Genomic DNA, 21,688 nt, shown 5'->3' with positions numbered 1-21,688 from the left:
GGGTGGAGGAGGGGGAAGAAAAGAAAAAGAAAAAAAGAAAGAAAATTTTTTTCAAAGGAAAAGTTACACAAGGGAAGATCTGTAAATATTTGGCATCTTATACCCCAAAATACCCCAAGAAAGCTAAATAGTAAAGGGAAGAGGCTTATATAGTACACAGCTCCAAAGCAGAAAGGGCAACCACCAACATCTACTCTGCTCTAGTGAGGTCCTCCTAGCAAATGATGTAACCGCAGGGGAGGAGTATCATGTGACAAGACAGAAAAAAAGACAATCCGGGGAGCTGTTCTCCATTCAGAGGAACTTTTCATGAGTTAACAGCACTTGGCTGAGACTTCACCCTAGAGCCCTCTATAAGTCTCAGTGTCACAGAAGGGGCCCAGGTTCTAGCCTATGGAACTTCAGGAACACTCACAAGTCACATTCCAGGTACAGCGTAGACAGCACAAGACACTGAGGCTGAACATACCCTTCTTGAAGAATGCATACTAGATGCTAAAAATTTAAGAATGGCCTTTCTCCTTACCCGTGTATTTTTTTTAAAGGAAATCTCCTTGAGGTACGAAAAAATAAAGAGCAAAACAAAAATGTTCTTTTAAAAGCCTGTAAGATCAGAACGGAGTACTGAAAGAGCAGATGGGAAATCAATTTGTTTACTGAGGGAAAAAAGCGGAATTCCCCTCCTCCATCACCTACTCAGTAATGCTGAGAGCTGTAGGCAGCCCTGGGGAATGAGGGGAGTGTGCTGAGTCCTAGCCCAGCCCTTCTCCCTGCCTACCCCACCCTCCCTCCCTCTCTGCTCTCAGACTGTCAATTCTATTCTTTGCCAAAAGCTCACTCCAGCTCCCAGTTCCAGAGCCGCAGCCCTCCATCACATTGAGTTTAAAATAAAGAAATGCTTTTCCTAAAGAATTCACACACAAATAATCTCATTACCCCAGTGTTTGCATTTATACAGCAGATATCTTCTGCCAGGAGGAGAGTGGGGGGAAAGAAATCACTTTAGGCTCACTCACACAGAACAGCTGCAAGGAGAGAAATGGTATTTAATTCATTGTGAAATATTCAACAATGGCTACACTGCACTTTTAAAAGCCTTTTGATAGTAAAACCCACAGGGACGGCCCATCCTGTGTGTTGAAAAGCAGCCTCTCCACAATTAGTCTCTTTATTCAGGTCTCAACGTTCTGTGTAAACTTCAGCACGTGCTACGGACACTGTGGATGGCTTCAAGGGTATAACCTTTCAGAAACTTTGTATACTTTAGTCTTATTCCAGGACTCTGCTCGCAAAGCTGTGCAAGGGCCAGAGGAGGGGCGGGGGAGAGCCCAGGGAGAGAAGCAAAGAGAACTGGGATACTTAGGTAAAGAGGAAGAAAACCCCCTTAACCCCAGCTGAGTCGCAGCAAAGAGATACCCACTCTCCACCCAAGCCTTGCAAACTACCAGGTTTATTCGTGCCCTCAAATAACCAGTGTTGGAGAAAAAGAAAACCCAAGTGGAGATCCAAAAATAATCAGGGGACAGTGGCTCATTTCCCTGCTCCATCTCTGAGGTTTGCGTGGGGCTCTGGTTGGTAGGAAAGCAGGTTTACTTTGTTTTATCCCTGCAGGATAGTGACAGGAGTCACTGAGAAGGAGGTGACAATGAAGAGGGAAAACAGAAACCATAAGGACAGATAAAATGTATTCAGTGATTGGGAATGGACAGTAGGGTAAGCAAATTCTCTCTCTTCATTTCTCTAACTCTCCTTCCTACAGTTCTCTCCTTCCGACAGTTTTATCTTCTTCCTCCCACCTCAGAACTACAGCTCAAGTTTTCACTCAAGTTCAGCAGGAATAATATCATTCCTAGGAACATAGCAAAGCAGAAGCCATACATGGATGAGCCTCAACCCCCGGGAGGCGTAAATAACATCAACGCCCTCTCACACAGCTCTGGAATACGATCATTCAGACACTCATGTCACCAGAGAAGAACAAGGTATTGTCATATCTGATACTTTTAATCAAGAAGCAAATATGCCCAGGAAACTGCCTGGACACTCTGAAACGGTGTCAAAAGACAAGACTCAAACCGGCTCTGTTGGTTTTGTTGTTCGGGAAATTTAAAGTCAGAATTTTCAGTTAAAAAGGGAATGATGAAAGGCCTGATACACCAGGTCTGTTCAAAGTGATGAAGCATCTTTTTTTTGCTCTCTCTAACCTCCCTTGGGCTCTCTAGGACAGTCCACAGGCATATCTGATTCCAGATGCAGCTGTCCACTTTCATAATAAAACTCCAGTATTTGGCCTAGGGTCATCAACCAGCCCTAAGTCTTGTTCCACTAGAATGTCTATCTAACATACCAATGAAAGATACATACACTAAAACAACAATTAGCAGGCCCAAGTAGTAATCCAGAGTTCATGTAGGGTAATCCAGAGTTCATGTAGGGTAATCTCTCTCTAGAATGGAGAGGTCTGCAAACTACCAGTTGTCTAAGTGAACTTTAGCAAGAGAGCCTGGTCAGCCACTTCAAGAAAAGCCAGAGATCAGACATGAGGGCTGGGACTCCAGAGGATGGTGCCTGGACAGAGGCAGTTGGCTGGGACTGTCACACCCAACAGATCTCCTGACACTGTTACACTATATGTTCTGACAAAGTGATCCAGACATGACAGTCACCACACTTTGTCCCACTGTATAAGGTGAGGGTGGTGAACCCACTAGAGGGTAGAAAAGCCGACTCAAGATATATCCTGAGTAGCATAAAATAAAGCAGAAAGATGTGTCTGGACATTGAGCCAGGCCGTGATTCTTATCTCCAAGACAATGGGATGGAAACAACTTCCAGATTTAAATACAGTCTCTGGGGATCAGCCACAGCAGTGGAAAGGGATTTGGAGGAAGGAAGTTGACAACAGTGAATTCATTGCTGTTAAACAAGATATGCTGGTGTGCTCTCCCTATCTGCTTCTGCGGGGCACAATGGAACCTTTCCCCTTACTGTAGGAGATCCTAACTTCTCTGGAGTCCCAGATCATGCTGAGAAGCAGGGGAAAGCAAAATTCTTGTATGTATTATTTTTGGCAAGATCATTTCTGACGAAGAAGAAGAAGAAGAAGAAGAAGAAGAAGAAGAAGAAGAAGAAGAAGAAGAAGAAGAAGAAGAAGAAGAAGAAGAAAAGAAGAAGAGGAGGAGGAGGAGGAGGAAGAAGAAGAAGAAGAAGAAGAAGAAGAAGAAGAAGAAGAAGAAGAAGAAGAAGAAGAAGAAGAAGAAGAAGAAGAAGAAGAAGAAGAAGAAAATCTGTGACAATTAGCAGATTTAAGACTTGGTAGAAGGTCTTCAGGGTTGGTGATGTACAAGCAGGAGACCCAATAAAAGACACAGGCAGTTAGGACCTGGTTCTATCGCTGTTTAAATCACTGGTGTTTCTGCTTTCCCACTACCTCTTGACAAGGTCTTCAAGAAAGGAATTCCAACTTGCAAAGCAGTTTGCTTGCTTTGGAGGCTGAGGTTTAAATGCCACCTGAAAGGGTGAATAGAGTTTGTGGAAATCTGTTTTATTAAGAAGCAAGAGTCTTCAAAGGCCATAGGTAAGGCTTAATAGGATGCTCAGGAATAGGAAGCCCATCCATATTAAAAAACAAAAAACAAACAAACAAAAAACCACAGTGATGCAGAGAAGAGAGAGCCAGCCCTCCAGACAGTGAGATAGGGCAGGGTCTGAACTGAAAGGCAGAGGCTATGCACAGGGGCGAGTTCTGAGGGCCAAAGGCTGCCCAGGGAGAGGTGATCTCTCCCATAGTGCAATTAGGCCTCCTGTTTGACCCCTGACTTTTGCCCCACAGGATATTTATGGTCTCTGGACAGGCAGCTAGGGGGCAAATGAAGGGATATAGACTCTGAAGGCCCTTAGTAGGGAAAGAACTAGAAGGAGAGAACTGAGGTGGAGGGGGGGGCAGGGATGGAGAGAAGGTAGGAGAAGGGAGACAAGGAGAGAGGGAGGGAGGGACAGCAGGCAAACAAGCTGGCTTTCCTAACAGCAAGGACTCTCCTGGCAGGGAGTGGTGCCCTTGCTTACACCCCACCTATCTAGAACTCCCATTAGCCTCTTGCAATCTAAATCTAAGTTCAGAATCTCATCTGTTTCTTAAGCAGATGTGCCACCACAAACCAAGGGGACAGCAGGCAGGTCAGGCAGGCCAGGCCTCTCCCCTCCCAGAGTCAGCAGTGGCAGCTGCCCAAGGTGGGGCCTGGATACCCCACTTCGGGGCGGGCCGCTGGGGCGCTGCTTGGCTGGCAGTGCCGGGGTTAACCCGGCAGCCCTGCGGAGCAAAGATTTCTGTTTTATTTCAGCGGGGGAAGTGTGTGCTGCCTGATTAGCTGGATGGTTTCCTCTTTTCCCATAACCTCCAGACCCCCACGGCCCAAGTGTTTACTCTCTGAAATAAAAAATCTGCTGGTGTTTTTCTTTTTGTGTGCTCGTGTATTTTGGGAGGATTGCAGAGGAGGAAGGCGGGGTCGGGGTGAGGGACCAGCCTGGGGGAAGGGAGGGCGCAGCCTCCAGCTGCAGAAGCTGCAGCTCAAGAAAGCAACTTCTTAACGAGGGAGCTGGTCTCTTGCTCTGGCAGCTATAAACACACTGAACATCTGGAGGCCAAGAGTCTCTCCCGGCCAGACGTGAGCACCACAGGCTGTCCCTGCCCGGCCGTCCCCACCCCCTCGGCTCTCACACCCCCTCTCAACTCAGATCAGCCCCAGCCCTCTCACATCATCCACCCACCCGACCATTTCCATTCACAGAGATCCGCAGCGCCCGCTAGCAGCCGGCCCGCGGGAGCTGAGAGGAGACGAGCAGGCGACGCCAGCCAGCAGTGGCCACCCCGCCCCCGCCCCTGTTCCAGAAGAGGGGTCAAACTGCTAGAATCCAATAAGAACTTGGTGCCCCGGGGACCTTTTCCCAACTCGGACTAAATATTTGCGGTTTGAAGAAGTTAAGAGAACTCCCCCGCCCCTCCAGAGCCCCCTGAGAGTTCCAGTGCAATGCTGTTACTTCCTTGGCTTTTTTGAGAAACAAGGAATTTATCTATCAGGTGGTCAGGCCAACAGAAGGCTTGCATGCTAATTGTCACTCTGCTCGCCCTGCTGAGATGAGACGCTCTTTCTGCACCTGGGTCTCCTTCCTTTCCCAGCACCGAGGAAAGGATTCATTCTCTCACACACAGCCAGCCAAAGTCCTGACTTTTCCTTAGCATAGCTCCAGTGAGCCCCAATCCCAGAATGCCCTGGGTACTTCTTCTCAGGTACCCCTCTCTTTTTACTGGTGAAACGAGTTATAGTGGGGACAATGTTGGCAGATGTAATATATGTGTTATATATGATAGAAAAAGAGGAGAAGGAGAGGGCACGGGGGGGGGGGCGGGGGTGGAAAAAAAGGAGGAAAGAGAGAGCCTGAGGGTAGGATGTGCCTTGGGCAATGAGAAAGTAGTCAAAGCTTTTTAGGTCAGAGTCAGACACCTTCTTTCTCTGGCTCCTTTAACTTCATCGTTGAACTATGGTTCATAGGAAGGGTGGCATTTATTGTCCATTGACCAAGGCCTTTCATGTCTTAAATTATGAAACCAGCATAAGAACTCAAAAATAAGGTTAAGGACCTGTCTGTTGAAGATTAGAAACCCAAGAAATGTATTAAAAACTCCAGGACATGATGCTGTGTTCTTGCTCTCTCTACCAAACCAATTTAAACCCTTGAACTAGACCCAGTTCTATTTAGAGTCATACCCTCACACAAAGAATCTGAATGTTAAGGACCACACATTCAAAGGTTTCAAGGAGGCAGAAGGTGGGAGTCTAAGAGAGGAGGCAGTAAACCCTGGCCAATAGGAACCAGCCACCCACAGCTGGCCAGGAATCCACTTTCCCTTGCAGAGGAAGGCTCAGGCACACAGATACCTTGATATAAAAAACAAAACAAAAAACAAAAACCCACAGAGTAAATGCAAACAAACATGGAGGAGCAGTGAGTGGATTTGGGGCTAGCCTCACCTATGACCTTTTATTCCAGTATGTACTTAAAGCCCCTCAGAGATGTGATGGGGAAGGTGTGTGAAAAGATCGTCCCTGGACACCTTCCTCTAGGGACCCAAGAAGGGCAGTTAGACCTGGTCTTTTGGGAAAGATGAACTTTGAGACAAGACTATAGCTAGCTCTTTCTGAGATAGCACAGCTGCCAAACCAGGATCAGAGGAACCCAAGCTGCCCATCTCCCTTAGTGGTCAGACCCTATTTACAGAAAGACAATTCTCTCCTATTAGGCTACATAGCCTTTTCCAGACCAGTCAGGGCTACATAGAGACTGTCTGAAAAATAAGTAAATACTTAAATAATAGTAATAACAACAACAACAACAATAAAAACAAATTAGTTGTAAGGAACTGCCTTGTCAAAGTTTAGACTGTGCCACATTGAGTTGGAAAATCAAGAACATCCAATAAAATGTTGAGAATGGGGGCCCCTGAAAGGCTCCTCATGTACCTCACTATAGGCTACCATAGCCTTCTCTGGCAGAAAGAGCCGAGCATTCTATCTGGGACAGATTAGTCCAATATTGTAATATCCAATGTCATCAGTGGTACTCACAGACTCAGGGGCTTAGAATTGTTTTGAAGAACAAAGAACCTCTAAAAAAAAAAAAGAGTGTCCTAGAAAAAGAAAAATGTGTCCTGAGACAGAACAGAAATGTGCAGCAGATGGAGTTTGAAGCGCTGGTTTTAAGCCCTGTGGCCATCAGACACAGTCAGCTGAAAGAACAAACCTGCTGTGAGCATAAACATTCCAGGCCAGGTGAGTCTCTCTTGAAGTCTTGCTGGCATGTCTTCAACACTCTCAACACTTGAAAAGCCAAACTGGAGACTCTTGCTTTCCTGCTGAAACATCCCACCTGCCTGCCTGTCAATGCCCTTTCCAAACACTGCCCAGGTTTGATCCCTCCCAGCCGCTGGGCCAGATGACAAAGCCCCAGGAGAGACCATGAACCTGGCCTCTCAACATGTCTCCCACATGAACTTCTAAAGTTTATTTGGGAAAGACATTCTTCAATTCCGCCATTTTATTAGTAAATTTGTTTTAGAAATGTTAAATAGTGAAATCCGAAGTCACCCCCTGATATTGCCAAGCCTGTGTCATACATAAGTGCAGTATTTCATATGGGAACCATTTGCTCTATCAGAAAACATGTACCACCCCCCATACACAATTTTTTAAAAAGTTGCATGCAGGCAAGGACTATGTCTTCTCTTTCCCCATCTGTCTTTAGGACCCACCATGTGCCACTGGAGGTCAAATGAGTTCAACCAATCAGTGGGTCGCTTTCTGACTCAACCCTTAGACATTTTTGGATTTCTAAAATGTGCTTCACAGAACAATGAGTCAATGATTTACAACAGCAGACATGCACATCATGTTTACTGTATGCCGGCATGCTTCAAGCTTCACAGATAGGAACTGAGTGATTCTCAGAGTGTGACTTCTGGGTTTCCAGCAGCCATAACAGGGGCAGCTCCTGGAAATGTATTAGAAAAAAAAATCAAAAGAATTCCTCAGCCTAACCTTGGAGTAGGGCTTTAAAGCCTGTGCCTCAGCAGATTCTGGCGTTTCTAGTTTAATGAGTCCAAAGCAAGAGTTAAATCTTACATCTCTAAGTCCTCCTCCTCCTCCTCCTCCTCCTCCTCCTCCTCCTCCTCCTCCTCCTCCTCCTCCTCCTCCTCCTCCTCTTTGGGCTACTGCTGCTACTGCCACTGCCTGTAGACCAAGCTAAAGAATCATCATCAAGTTGCCCAAGGTCACACAGTGAGGACGATCTCCTATAAACCTCGGTGACCTCCTTTAAGATCCCGGCTTCCTTACTCCTGGACCATCTCTGAATTCTTTTCCAAGACATTGCGAAGCGGCAGGATCCTGTGTATGACACGAGTGTATATTGATCAAAATGCCACTGTTAAAAATTGGGATGAATCAAGACCAAATCTATCGCTGCCTTTGAAAAACATACTACCTGGAATGGAAAAAAAAAATGATGGTGCTCTGGAAGGGGAGCAGAGTATTGTGTTTTCTGATACATGCTATGAGCAGTCATGATGGCCCTAACAAAGAGGCTGAGGTCACATGTGGACAGCTGGCGGCTACGGCTGAACTTTAGTCATGTTGTCTCCTTTTGGAGTGGGCTCTCTGGCTTCTGATTTCTGATTCCCAATAGGACCAAGATAGAGTCAAGCTTTGCCCGACTCCAGTCAGGACTGGGTTCCATTTTCTATTTCTTCTGAGAATGGCTTGTATGGACCCTGTCGCTTCTCAACAAGGCTGTGGGCAGGAACTAGCTCTAACGCTTCACGACAGCAACATTTTAGTGAGTTAGAGACTGGGTGCAGGAGCCTGACACACACAATCATTCTCACTATGGTGATGGAGAGAGAGGTGCTGTAGCTGAGGGACAGACTAGATGAAGGGAACAGAAAAGAGGCAGGGTCAGTGGGCTGCACTCCAGGCAGACTATAAACAGTAACAGACATTACAGCCCTGGCTTGTGTAAGGAGCTCCATTGATTCACAAGATTCTCTGACAGAAGGATGATGAGAAGCTAAAACAGAAAGGGCCCATTCATTCATGCAGAACACAAGCCCTTGGCCCCCATTGGCTCTCCATAATGGCTCCAGGCTGATAGCAAGGAGGGGGCCATAGGGAGGGAGGAGGAGGTAAAAAAATGAAAGAAAATGATGACTGCAAGATCGTTGTGAAGCAACGTACAGCTGCACAGGCAATTGCATGCAAATGTGACTTCCCTTTTTAGCTGTAGTGAATGTCCTCAGAATCGTGTGTTTTTCTCTTTCACGCCATTTCTCCTCTCTTCCGTCCCTTGTCATTTTTCCAGGCTCCCCGATTCTTTGTCCCTTGTCATTCATCTTTCATCATCTTTTCCCAATACCATCTCTATCTCTACCAACCCTCATCTCTGTTTTCTGTCAGTTCTGCACATCTCAGTTTTCCCCCTCTGTTCCTTTTCGTCTCTTCTTTGCTTTCCTGGTTCCCGACTCTCCCTTCCACTTATTAGCAAGAGTTTTTCCATTTAAGCCTTAGCCTTATTCTCTTGGCCTCCCTTCTTCCCATTCCTCTCCTCCTCCTCGGCCTCTGCCGCTCGAGAATGAATGGGAACAATACTCTGATGAAGGCCGCTACGAGCAAGCCTGGGTGTTCATGGATGGTCCCTCCTGTCAGTATTCCAGTCACTGACAGATGTGTAATCCTTGGAAAAGAAGTCCATTCATCCCTTCTGAGAGCACAGACGTGAGGCAGAGCAGGGGTGGGAAGTAGCCATGAGTCGGAGGAGGGGAAGGAAACAGAAGTTATAAATAGGATGAAAGAAGATGGGAGGAAAAAAATGGAGTATTTTTTTTCTCCCTTTCTTTTTATTCAGCATATCTCCACCAAAGAAAAAAAAGAAAAAAAAGTGCCACAGCTGGAGAAATCATTCGTTCATCCACATCTTCATCTTCCTTCTTTAAAAGAAAACCCACAATAGCCTTCCAAAAAACAACCCATCGCCGAGGAGAACTGGACCACAGCCCAGAAAGAGGTCCTGCAGCTCCTTCATCTGGACAGCTCACAAGGCAAGGGACAGACAGGGAAAGACTCAAGGTTCTTTGCCAGATCTTTCCATCAGAGGGAGCCTGGGGAAGTGGGAGCTCTTGCCTCTATTTGCAAACAGATTACCATCCACTGGTAGGGAGCCAGACCCCATGGAAGCAGCCTATCGTTCCAAACTGCAATGGCTGGCATGTCGGGCCATTCTGAGGATGGTTATTATTCCCACCCCAAAGCCACAAGTCTAGGCAACCCGAGCTTCTGTCTTGGAACCGCAAGCTACGGGGGAAAGAGCTCTATCATACTGCTAAGAATTCTGTACATTTTAAGGCTGAGGACATGTGAGTTGCTAGTTACTCATATATTTCACAGAATCTGTCTCCCGGGCTCTGAAGTCAAAACATTTTAACTTCTCAGAGTGTTGGCAAGAAAAACAGATAAGATTATCACCCCCACTTGTAGTAATGTACTCCTCAGTTAAGAAAGAGAAAGGCTCTTACCCATGGGACGAATCTCAAGTTAGGCCACTCATTGGTCAGCTGTTCCCTCAGTCTCTGTTCCATGTTTGTCCCTGGACTTCTTGTAGGCAGGACAGATTTTTGGGGTTGAAGGTTTGTGGATGGGTTGGTGTCTTTATCCCTCCACTGGGAGTCCTGCCTAGCTAAAGGAGGTGGCCACTTCAGGCTCAGAAGAGTCTAGGAGTCAGGAGGCTAGGAATCTCAGCTAGAGTCACCATAGACGCCCTGGAGCCTTCCCCATCTCAGGTCTATGGTACATCCTAGAGACATGCTCTCCGTGCCCCACCCCCACCTCAGAGGTGAAGGGAAGGTGGAAATGGAGGAAAGGAATGTGTGAGGGGAGGAAATGGGAGGAGGGAGGGCTGCGATCAGAATGTAAAGTGAATTAATTAATTAATTAATGTAAAGACTTAAAAATAAATTTAAGAAAAAATAGAAAGAGAAAGGCTATGTCTGTTAGGAAGAAACGACATTCTCACCTTGGGTTTATGAGCAAGTGTGCAGAGACACTGGAATACAAATGAGATTCAACTTGTAACAAGAGGAAGTGTCATCAGAGTTGCATTCAGTGAATAAAAACCCTAAGGCTTGTGACAATAATAGTATTCAAGATGATACAAACCTAGGCATGGCTATGTGGGTCTTCTTATAGAGATGAAATCTAATTTGTTCACAATTTTAATGGCTCAATTTTTTTCATATTCTTACATCTCCAGTCTTGAAGTCTAACCACTGTGTAGGCACATCATCTTCCCAACCTCTTCATGCAATGGATACACAGCTGAAAAGTGTGTTTATGCTTTTGACTGTTTTTAACCCTTGAAGGGATGAAGGTATCAAAAAGGGAAGGAACAATGGCATAGATGCTACTTAGTCAGCAGAATAGTGATTTCAACCTGTCCCAGGACCTGAGAAGAGCCTCCTACACTGTTCGACCCACCACAGCACACCCCTGCCTGAGAGCAGCATTGCACTCCGTATCTCTGTTCCCTCCTGCTGCGGGATGAAGCAGATATTTGCTTTATTTTCCCACTACTTTACAAGCCACTTACCATAAGTCAGAAGCACACTGAACAACCACCACAACAAAGCATTGCACTTAGTTCCCAGAAATTACCCCCAGTCTCTTTGGTTTCACCTGTATAATTCCTGTGAATTATATATTTTAATATGTTGGAGCAATGACATTTCTTGTGCTAAGAATTTGACCTGATAAAATGTAGATAGGTTTTGGAGTCGTTCTGATTATTGTTTTACACACACACACACACACACACACACACACACACACACACATATATATATGTATGTATATGTATGTCTATATCCTACATTACATTTTATATATGTCATTATAACATGGTCTCAAGACCAACTGAATTTCACAGTCCTAAATTCAAGTCTACACTTAGTATTTTCTTGAGATGCTACTAAGCAAACAAAGCCTAAAGGAATTCAAAGGAAACAAAAGCGAGTCCTGAAAACAGAACAACAGAATTCAGGCAACTAGGGGCTCTGGTTGGATCTGGGGCAAGCAGTCAGACTTACTACAGACAGGGCCTCTGGGGAGTCTCACCCTAGCTCAGGAGAGGGTGGCCTTATTGCCAATGAGTCAGGAAAGAGGAGGAGTGGGGAAGAAGCAGTTGGTACAGGTGGTTGGAGATGGGAAAGGGGTGTAGGAAAGAGAGCGAAGATGCCTGTGGAGAATAAAAGGAGATAAAGGAAAGAAGTTCCATACTGTAAGAGGGCTAATCCACACGCCTCTGTTTTCCCAGCTCATCCTCTATGATGCTAAACCGTGGTTCTCAACAACCATCCTAAAGGGTGAAAACTGCACAGAAGGCACAAACTGTTTACAAAATGAAGACCGAAAGCAACCCTTCTTGGGCCCATTGGTAGAGTACCACCTTCCTGTTGGACAGTAAAGTAGCACAAAGTTACTGAGCCACAGACGCGGGGCTTTCCTCAGGGAACAATAGCGTATGGAGCCCTGTACCCTGTGGGGGTGCTATTTCAGAGCGCTCAGTTGGTTTCTCTTAGCCTTCAACTCTCTTCCTCCTCCTCCTCCTCTTCCTCCTCCTCCTCCTCCTCCTCCTCCTCCTCCTCCTTCTCCTCCTCCTCTTCCTCCGTTTATATTCCTACCTGAGCCGCAGTGTTCAAGGCCAGTAGGAACTTCCTGAGTGGCTGTCTCATCCCAGAGTGGATAAAGAGGTCTTTGCTGATGATAATTGGACTGGAAGCCGCAGGTCATTCGAGGATCTTCAAAAGCGTTAATAGGACCCTGCCTCTGTGACCAGTGAAGAGAAAGGGGAATGCATTAGGAGAAAACCTTGTATATTTCAATCCTATTACAAATATGACTTCACACCATCTAATCCCAGCTATGCAGGGACAGGCTGCCAGTCAGAACCTACCGTTCATTCCCACACACTTAGTCCTCCAACCTCACAGGGACTGAGAGGAACTTATTTAGACTATGACTTCACTTATTTCTGTCCATACCTTTCCATACTTGGGAACCAGCTTTTATAACCTTCAAAAACATTCGCAGTGAACAGTGAGGCAGAATTTTGACCATCTTAAACTTAACACAGTTTGGGTTTTTTCTATCAGTATTATCTCCCTCTATAAAAGCATCATAAAGGAATATTCTTAATGGACAGTCCAGTGTAATAGAATAGGTGATAAATGCCACAGACAAGGGGAGAAACAGATCTATGGCCTATGACGTAAGATCCACTTCACTTGTCGTTAATTTTGGGGGTGGGTTTTGATGACATAAGTTGCTGAGTAAAAACTATTTCCTGTCTTATTTTGAGATTTGGGCCACCTCCTTATTAGCTTTATTAGATTCACAAAATATACAGCGTGAGAAACCAAAAATTGCTATGTAGAAAACCACATTTCACAGATTTAAAAGCTTTATTCCTTGAAGGCAGATGGATTCAAATTGAAACCCCGGCTCTGCCACTTATTCATACAGGAGTTCAGGTCTCCCTAATCTAAACATTCGTTTTTTCCTTCATAAAATGGAAATAATAAACCAAACTCATAAAGTAGGAGGGCTGAGGGCATAGAGAGATTGCTGTGTGGTTAAGAGCACTTGTTGCTCTTTCAAAGGAGCCAAGTTCAATTCACAATCTCCCCATAACCCCCACAACCGTCAGGGAATTCAATTCCTCTGTCAGGGAATCCAATGCCCCTTCCTTCTGGCCTGCTTGGGTACTAGGCACACACATGGTGCACAGACATGCACTCAATCAAAACACCCATACACACAGAATAAAAATGAAAATTTAAAGATGCGTAAGAAAATTACATGTAAAGCAAAATTAAATATAATTCGTGTTGACCAAAATTATGTACTTATAAAATGTATGCAACAAGTACTCTATGCAAAACTTTGTCACTAGTACAAGCTAGATACTATTTTAATGGAAGAGACAGCTGGGCATGGAGCACACAGCTCTTCAGGGGGCTGGAGGAGGAGAGCAACAAGTTCAAGATCTGTCTGAGCTCCAGTAGGCTGATGTAGATGCGTGGCAAACTCTAAGGCTGCCTGGCTTATAGAGTTCAAGTAACTTAAAGAGTTCGTATCTCAAAATAAAAATGTTAAATTAAAATGAGGTTTTATGTCAAAGAAGGGTAATCTGTTTCTATTCTTAAAAAAGAAACGGTAAGCTTCACAAGGATGACCCCGATGACAGGTCAAAGAGGACAGGGAGGGTCCACAGGACTACAGCTCTACGCAAAGAACTATAGGCAGCTAAGGAAACCTGGGAGCGGGAGAGGTGGTATTCCCCAAGAAAGAGCACACCAATTAAGTTATCCAGTGCAGGTTATACTTAGGAATATATAAGCACACACACACACACAATTAATTAATGAGCAGGGCTGGAGAGATGGCTCAGTGGTTAAGAGCACTGACTGCTCTTCCAGAGGTCCTGAGTTCAATTTCCAGCAACCACATGGTAGCCCACAACCATCTGTAATGGGATCTGATGCACTCTTCTGGTGTGTCTGAAGACACCTATGGTGTACTCATATAAATAATAATAAATAAATAATAAATATTTTTTTAAAAAACAGTTAATGAGCAAAGGGGCCATCTGAAGGAGATCAACTAGGAGTCTGTGGGAATAGAAGAGGGCATGGAGGGAGGAAAGTGAAGGGAGAAATGTTGTAAAGATATTATAATCTCAAAAAAAGTAAAATTTAGCAAAGACAGGGAGGGAGAAGGAGGGAGGGGAAGGGAGGGAGGGAGAGGGAGAGAGAGAGAGAGAGAGAGAGAGAGAGAGAGAGAGAGAGAGAGATGGCTCATTGAATGAAGGCACTTGGCACCAAGCCTGAGAATGTGAGTTCAATCCCTAGGACCCAGGAGTAGGCAGAATCAACTCCAGAATGCTGACCTCTGATTTCCACATGCCCGCCTTGGCATGAGTGTGTGGGCATCCACTGTACCGTATACAATCAATCAATGTATGTTAGAAGGGAAAAGTGGAGGGTGAAGAAGAGGAGAAAACAACTGTGGGGCTTAGGAGGTGGTTCTGTGAGGTCCAGCTGACACATGAGACAGCTGGAGTTTGGATTCCCCCAGAAGTCACATAAAAAGCTGGACAGGCCAATTGTGGTCCCAGAGCTTTGGAAACAGAGACAGGGGATACTCCTGCAAGTTGGCTAGCCAAACCAGGCAGCTTGGCGAGCTTCTGTTCATAAAGAGACATTATCTCAGTGGGCAAGAGGAGAGCAATGGAGGAAACTGCCTAACACCAGTCTCAGGCTTCCACACGAGAGAACATACATACATGTACACACACACACAATCAAAAAAGAAAAAGAAAAAAAAGAAACTTTTTTCAGATATGTTCTCTCTGTGGCTGCCTTCCACCAAGCTAGGGGACTGTTTTCAACGGTGAGATATGGTAGGTCTGCCATTAACCACAAACATCTTCTCTGGCAGATGCTTCTCAGAAGCCCTTCACAGTTCTGTCATCTAAACACCTGCCTGTTTATTAGACATTTCACGAGCCTACTCAATAGCCATTTCACAGAGCATAAGAATGACCTTATTACTCAACAGAACCACATCAACAGCTACCATTCATTACGAAACTGTACCAGTGGAGGAGAAAGAAGCAAGGTAGTAGCAGGTCAGAAATCTAGGTGCTGCAGCCCCCACCTCATTGTTTAAAGGGAACCACCTAAAATAAGCGGTCCCCAGTAAGGCTCATCACCTGCACATTCCTTTCTTGGCTGCAAAAGAAATGCATCAGTGAAATGACTGAGCAGCACTCCTGTCCCTGTCTCGCCTGAAGGAAAGCACCTGCTGGTTCCTTACTTGCTCACCCTCAAGTGATTGCTGAGAGGAACTGACAAGCACCACAGACCTGCCAGTCCCAGCTGGAACACCAGGTACCCTGTAAGTATGGCCACTTTGAATCCCCACCACCATCATATGAAGCTCGCACTCTAATCTCTTTTTTACAGACGAGCAAACAGACATGTATAGAAGTAAAGTGAATTGCCACGGGCCACACTGCTCTTAGAATAATGGAGACAGAAATCTAACTCAGTTCCCTTTGATTTCCGGCTGCTGCTTCTACGTGCACGACATGAGGCTATAGGACTCAAAACCAGCTTGCTCAAAACTGACTGTTAGAGTCAGGCGTGGTAGCACTTACTTGTAACCCCAACACTTGGGAGGCTGGGGTAGAATGACTAGTTTGAGTCTGGCCTGTATCACCGAGCAAGACTTTCAGTAAAAGCTAATTCTGTAATATTTATGTGTTTGATGAATTATGCCAGTGTGAAGTCACTGAACTAATGGACAGTACACTTAGTCTACGGCAGGTATTGCATAGGATTCTAAGAATATAACAGGAGCAAGAAATGAAACACACCCTGACAAGCTGCACAACAGTTTCTTCCTAGATTGAAACATTCCATCCGGTCCGGAAGCTCCTAAAGCAGGAAGGTAAACTACTCAAATAGCTTCAGGAAGTCCCTGAAACTGACCAGATTCACTAAGCCCCTCCCTGTCAGAGTAAGCAATAAGAACTGAGAGTCCTCTCAGAGGACCATAACTGAGCAGTAAAGAGGACTCTGAGACCAGACCAGCTGCCTAGAAGAAACAGAAACCAGGCAAGCTGCCTGAAAGAGGTATAGAGGAACTGAGTCAACTGTGTCACTTGAAGGGATGCTCTCCAACCTGTTGAACTGCCTGGAGGTTTTGCAGTATGCTCCAGGCTCCCACCTTTTGTGAGTTGTCACCCATGCTGAGGTAGGCTTTGGTGATACTGATATATTTGGGTCATTTTCTGCTCCTGTAAGTAACCCCCCCACCTGTATTACTTTAGTAAATTCAATAAAGCTCATTGTTTGACCAAGGTGTACTCTGGTGATATCCATATTTTTGTCTATCATGGGATGACTATCTAGGGTGATTAGATGTGTATTTGTCTCCCCAGCAAAAAAAAAAAAATTATCACACAATGGGAGCTAACAGAGAAGTAAACAGGAAGTCACACTGAGAGGGTGTAACAGTAGTAAGTACCAGGGAAGAGGACAATTGTAGTGACATTTTTGAGTCATTTAAATCCCAGGTATAAGGATGCAGGGCTACTTCAGACATCTGCAGTACTGCTCATGATTTGCCTCTTGCTCTAGCAAAAGCATGGTTTTATCAGCTGCAGATAGTTTTTGCGATTGTGTGATGTTTGGAATTCTGGAAACGTTTCAGAAGGTATATAAATGCAAGGACCCTGAGAGGCAGGGTCAGCGGTTGTTGGTCGTTCAGCAGGGTAGATTGGAGTTTGTTAGTAGTCATGCTCAGAAAAAAAACAAAAGAAAAAGAAAAGAAATTGGACTCAGGAATCTCTCACTCTGTCTTTCTATCTGTCTGTCTCTCTGTCTCGGTCTCTGTCTCTCCCTCCCTTCTTCCCTGTCTTTTTTTTTCTCTCCTATCTAGTGGTAGAACCTGAAACCAGATAGATAAGGAGTGGGAGAAAAAGAACCCGCAAAGTAGCAAAGAAAGGTGGCAGGGAAGACTTTCTAGAGAAGGCAAACTAAGAGGAGAGCTATAGACTGGTTGATATTGAACATTGGTGAATGGCCAAGAAATCAAAAGGTAAAGAAGAAGGCAGGACCAAAGGTCAAAACAGACACAACAACTACAGAAAGAGGAACGAAACAAGGTTCGGGCAAGTCAGAGAAAGCTGGAGACTTTCTCTGATGGGGACAAACCTTGGAGAAAAGCACTGTCTTGGGTACCTGTAATGAGTGTGATAAGCACAAAATCAGACTGAAGGTACAACAAGCAAGGAGCAAGACATAAATACCAGAATATGAAGGTAGTCTATCTGACTTATTAACCCAATACATTCTAGACAGAATCATTTGATGGTGCTAAGTAGGACAGACTGGGCAGTAGAAGAAGGTGAAGAGGTGGGACAGTCAGTAAGAGTCCTATCAAGCTACATGGAGCTGAGGCAAGACCATAAATCTATACTACTGACCCAGGTATCATTTTTTATTTTCAAATTATTTAAATTAAACATTTATTTCCATAATAATTTTTAGCTGATTATGATTTTTAAAATTGCATCAAGATAAGTCTTCAGATTAATTGTGGAGTTTGGCTACCTACCTCACACGAAGCCTCATTAATCTGGCCTAATCCAGCTAGGAAGAAAGACATAGATTTGTGTCATCCCAGGGGTGAAGGTAGAAACAGAGGTGCAGCGTTCTAAAGGAAGGGTCAGCATGATTTCTTGAATGAGGCAAAGAAAGAAAAGAAATCCAAGATACATCGAGCGCTTGCTCTTGTACCGTGAAAATGCTGAGCTTCGGGGAATATGTAAGGAAGGGGAAAAACAATGTTGCTCTGGGCTGTGTTTAGACAGGGGGGTGGCAGAGCCACTCAGTAGAGCAGTCTCCAAGACAGGAAAGAGTGAAGTTAGAGCTGCTTACACAAAGACTCTAGTTTGAGCACAGATTCAGGGAGACCGGCAGGTAAAGCAAAAAGGGAAACCATAAAATATAGCTCTTTTGTCCTTTGTTTTTCTTGTCTCTATAAGAAAATGTCCAACAGAAACAACTCAAGGGTAGAAACTTTTTATTAGGCCTTGAAGTTTCACAAGGCCATAGTCTACCATATCAGGGATGGCAAAGTCAAACAGCTTGGTCTGAGGCACTGTAGTGCGCCACAGTGACTATAGCAGCTGATCAAGAACATAGAATGGAATAGGGATGTTCTAGCACTATTCTTAGTCACTTCTTGTGTCATCCAGGCCCCACCTCCTGAAGGCTCCATGGCTTTCAAAGTCATAACACAAGCTGGCCCACCAAGACTCTAAAACATGAGCCTGTGGGAGACAATTTAGATCCATAGGTCTGTAATGGTATGAGAAATGAGGGCATAAAAAAAAGAGGCAATAGGTAAACGTTATAGAAGAAAAATATAGTAATTGTATACAGTTGTGGTGGCCAACAGTGAGCTTAAACATGAGTAGTGGTTTCTAAGTGTCCACTAAGAAAGAATGGGAACAGGGAACCATGAATAATAGCCAAAGAATAATAGTTCTTGTAGTCTTTGCCATGTTCTATCATCCTTACTGTGAAGAACAATTCAGTGAGCATCTCTGCAGAGCAGCATAATGGGAGAGCATCCAGGAGCCTGTTACCTCAAAGTCCCACCTACATTAACTCTGGAATCCAGAAGACCAAAGACACAGCTTTATCACTACTTTGCTCTAAGGGTGGGCTAAATGTACTGGACATCTTCTCAGGGGACCAATCCACTCTTCTTACAATGAAAGGTCCCTGTCTGTGCTTCCTCTCTGCTTCATGCATCAGAGTCAGGTTCAGCTACTGTTCCTTCTAGCCTGCAGGCAGCTATGTCTCCAGAGCCACCATTTCCCCTCCCCTACTAGTCTTGCTACATCCCAAAGCCATTCTGTTTGTTCACAGTCCCCAAAGTCCCCCAGAATTGAAAAGAAAGAATAAGAGGATATTTTATAATACCAAATCAGAAACAGGTGGCCTCAGTGTATCTGTGTAAGTGTGGGAGCTTCTTCCAGTGCCTCTCCAGCTTTAGCCAAACAGCCTTCAGGTTGCAGGTGTTTGCTCAGTAACTGCCCCCTGCCTCTCCTTTCCCTGCGTCTGGATAGACACACTGCCTTTCCCTTGGTTGACTACTGAAGTCCAGGGTTTAGATTTAAGCCATAAACATAGATGGCCCAATAAACACTTCAAGATGTTTTTCAATCCAGAGTTACAGTAGAGTCAGCAGTGAGCAGGATGGACATTGTGATATGTCATCTAGGATAATTGGGTTATGTTCTGGGAATGTCAGACACTTGCATACTCTACCAGGAACACAGAGGCCTATAAAGCAGGATGCTTGTGTGTCAGCCCTGTTCTACCACCACAGAGCTGTATAACCTCTGGCCTGTCACTTGACCTCCCTAAGCTTTTGCTTCCGGAGGAGGAGAGCTTGATGATCTGCAAGTTCCTTGCCAACTCAAACTCTCCATTTTGCTGACCTGAACACATTCCTTCTCCTGACCTTGTAACTGGCAATCTTCAGATCAACTGCCCCTTGGGAGAGAAAAGCAAGTCCATTGGGCCAAAAGTTGTCAGAGTCAGAATGTGTGTTCATGGCAGTGTCCCTGTCACGTACTGAGCCTTCACACTGTGTCCTTATGCTTCCCAAAGGCACACTCAGTGTTTTCCTCCCATATAACCCACTATTCAGAAGGAAAAAGTGGGGCTTAGGCAGTTCCTGAGGTTGAGCAATTACTGAGTTCTCCTGCGGTGAAGATTATAAAATACTGCAATGCATAAGACATCCCACAGACTTCTAATAGATCCGGAAGTCTCTGGGTCTTACAAGATGCTGTGTAAGGCATCTTCCTTCTTCCTTTCTCGGACTGCCAAGCATGTCTATAGAATTCTTTGGGCAGTGCTAAGAAAGAATTCTTATCAGGCCGTGTTTGGCCTCAAAATAGTACAGGGACATAGAGCTGATTCCTGGACTTACTTTCTCTGTTGAGAATTGGGGAGGGAGGCACAGCCAATGTCTTCTGAGCTCTCCTGGGGGTGCCTGGGAAGGAGGGGGCACAAAATGGGGTGGTAATAGCCACCAGGAGAGGCAGGAACATACAAAATAGCAAAGTCCCAGGGGGCAATTTAATTTTAGACTCAAGGCCAGGAAATTCTTTTTAAAACAATGAGGAGTGATAGGCTTGGACCTTGGTGAAAGGGCAAGCTTGACCCTCTAAAGGCTCTGGGAAACAAAAAGAAGCAAGACAGAGGGCTGAGTGACAGAGGTGGTGTTCTTCGTGGGGAGCTGCTTTTGGCTTCCCTGCAGACCATAAGGCTTCCACTCACATCCGACGTTCACCGAGACCCAGTGCAACAGCGTGGGAATGGTGGAGTGTTAACAAGTCCCTGGAAGTCTGAAGACCTTACTGCCTTGTGGAGAGACATTTCTAGGTGAAATGGATATCAATTGTCAGCTTCGAATTCCTAGGGTCTCTCTGTTACCCCTCACTCAGCCAGAAGCCCTTAAACTTGTACCAGTACCCTCACGGGATGACAGTTTCAGGGACCCCATGGTGTGAGGAGTATGGTAATACTGATTTGCTATCTTGGGGTAGAATCCAGTCAGGAGAACATGGCAGCCAGGATAAATAACAGTTTTGCACTTTGCTCAGTGGTCTATGTAGAGAAATGTGGCTCTTTCTTAAGTCATGGGAAGCCAAGTTTTCATAAATAAGGTACATGAATAAAAGTTGGTTCTAAGTCTCCATATGCTACCAAATAGCTTTTTGAAAAATGAATAGGGCACACAACTTAAATCCTAGCACTCAGGAGGCAGAGGCAGGCCAATCTTTATGAGTCTGAGTCCTGTTTGGTCTACAAAGTGAATTCCAGATCCTACTTCAAAATAATAAATAAATAAAAACAAAATGAATACTGTAGTAAGGACTTGCTATGATTGAATACATTCCCACAATCTTTTGTTGTTGTCGTTGTTGTTGATGGTGGTGTTGTTTCCAAGACAGGGTTTCACAGTGTAGCCCTGGCTGTCCTGGAACTCTCGCTTTAGACCAGGCTGGCCTCGAACTCACAGAGATCCACCTTTCTCTACTCCCTGAGTATTGATATTAAAGGCTTGTGCCACCATTTCCCCAGGCCTATTTTTGAAATGTACTCACCAATATGATAACATTAAAAGTTGGGGCATCCAGGAGGTGAGAAAATCATTGTGTGGCAGCTCACAGATAATATAAGACCCTTGTAAGATAGCTTGAGGAAGTAGGTTCAGTCCTTCCCATCCTTCAGCCCTGAAAGGACAGAGCATTCATCTCCCTTAGAAGGCACAGCAATGAGGCGCCATCCTGGAAAGGGCCTCACAAGACCCAGAACCTATCAAGGCCTTGATCTTCTTAGCTTCCAGAGGAAGAATAACTTCTGTGTGGCAATAACTTTCTCTTTATAAGTTTCCTACTCTCATAAATTTAGTGATAGCAATAAAAATAGATTTAA

General features: G+C 45.0%; 1 protein-coding gene across 1 annotated transcript in view; it reads right to left on the bottom strand.

The window, feature by feature from the left end:
• Nucleotides 1-21,688, bottom strand: part of Ets1 (E26 avian leukemia oncogene 1, 5' domain) — a 121,580-nt gene that overhangs the window by 80,821 nt on the left and 19,071 nt on the right. Inside the window, exon 3 of the mRNA NM_001372534.1 lies at nt 12,281-12,425. Coding sequence (NP_001359463.1) covers nt 12,281-12,425 — 145 coding nt within the window. The remainder of the gene's footprint in view (nt 1-12,280; nt 12,426-21,688) is intronic.

The sequence above is a fragment of the Mus musculus genome, chromosome 9 (genome assembly GCF_000001635.26).
Source record: "Mus musculus strain C57BL/6J chromosome 9, GRCm38.p6 C57BL/6J".
NCBI classification, from domain to species: Eukaryota; Metazoa; Chordata; class Mammalia; order Rodentia; family Muridae; genus Mus; species Mus musculus.
The sequence above is the reverse complement of the archived record's forward strand: the minus strand, read 5'-3'. Positions and strand labels throughout refer to the sequence as shown.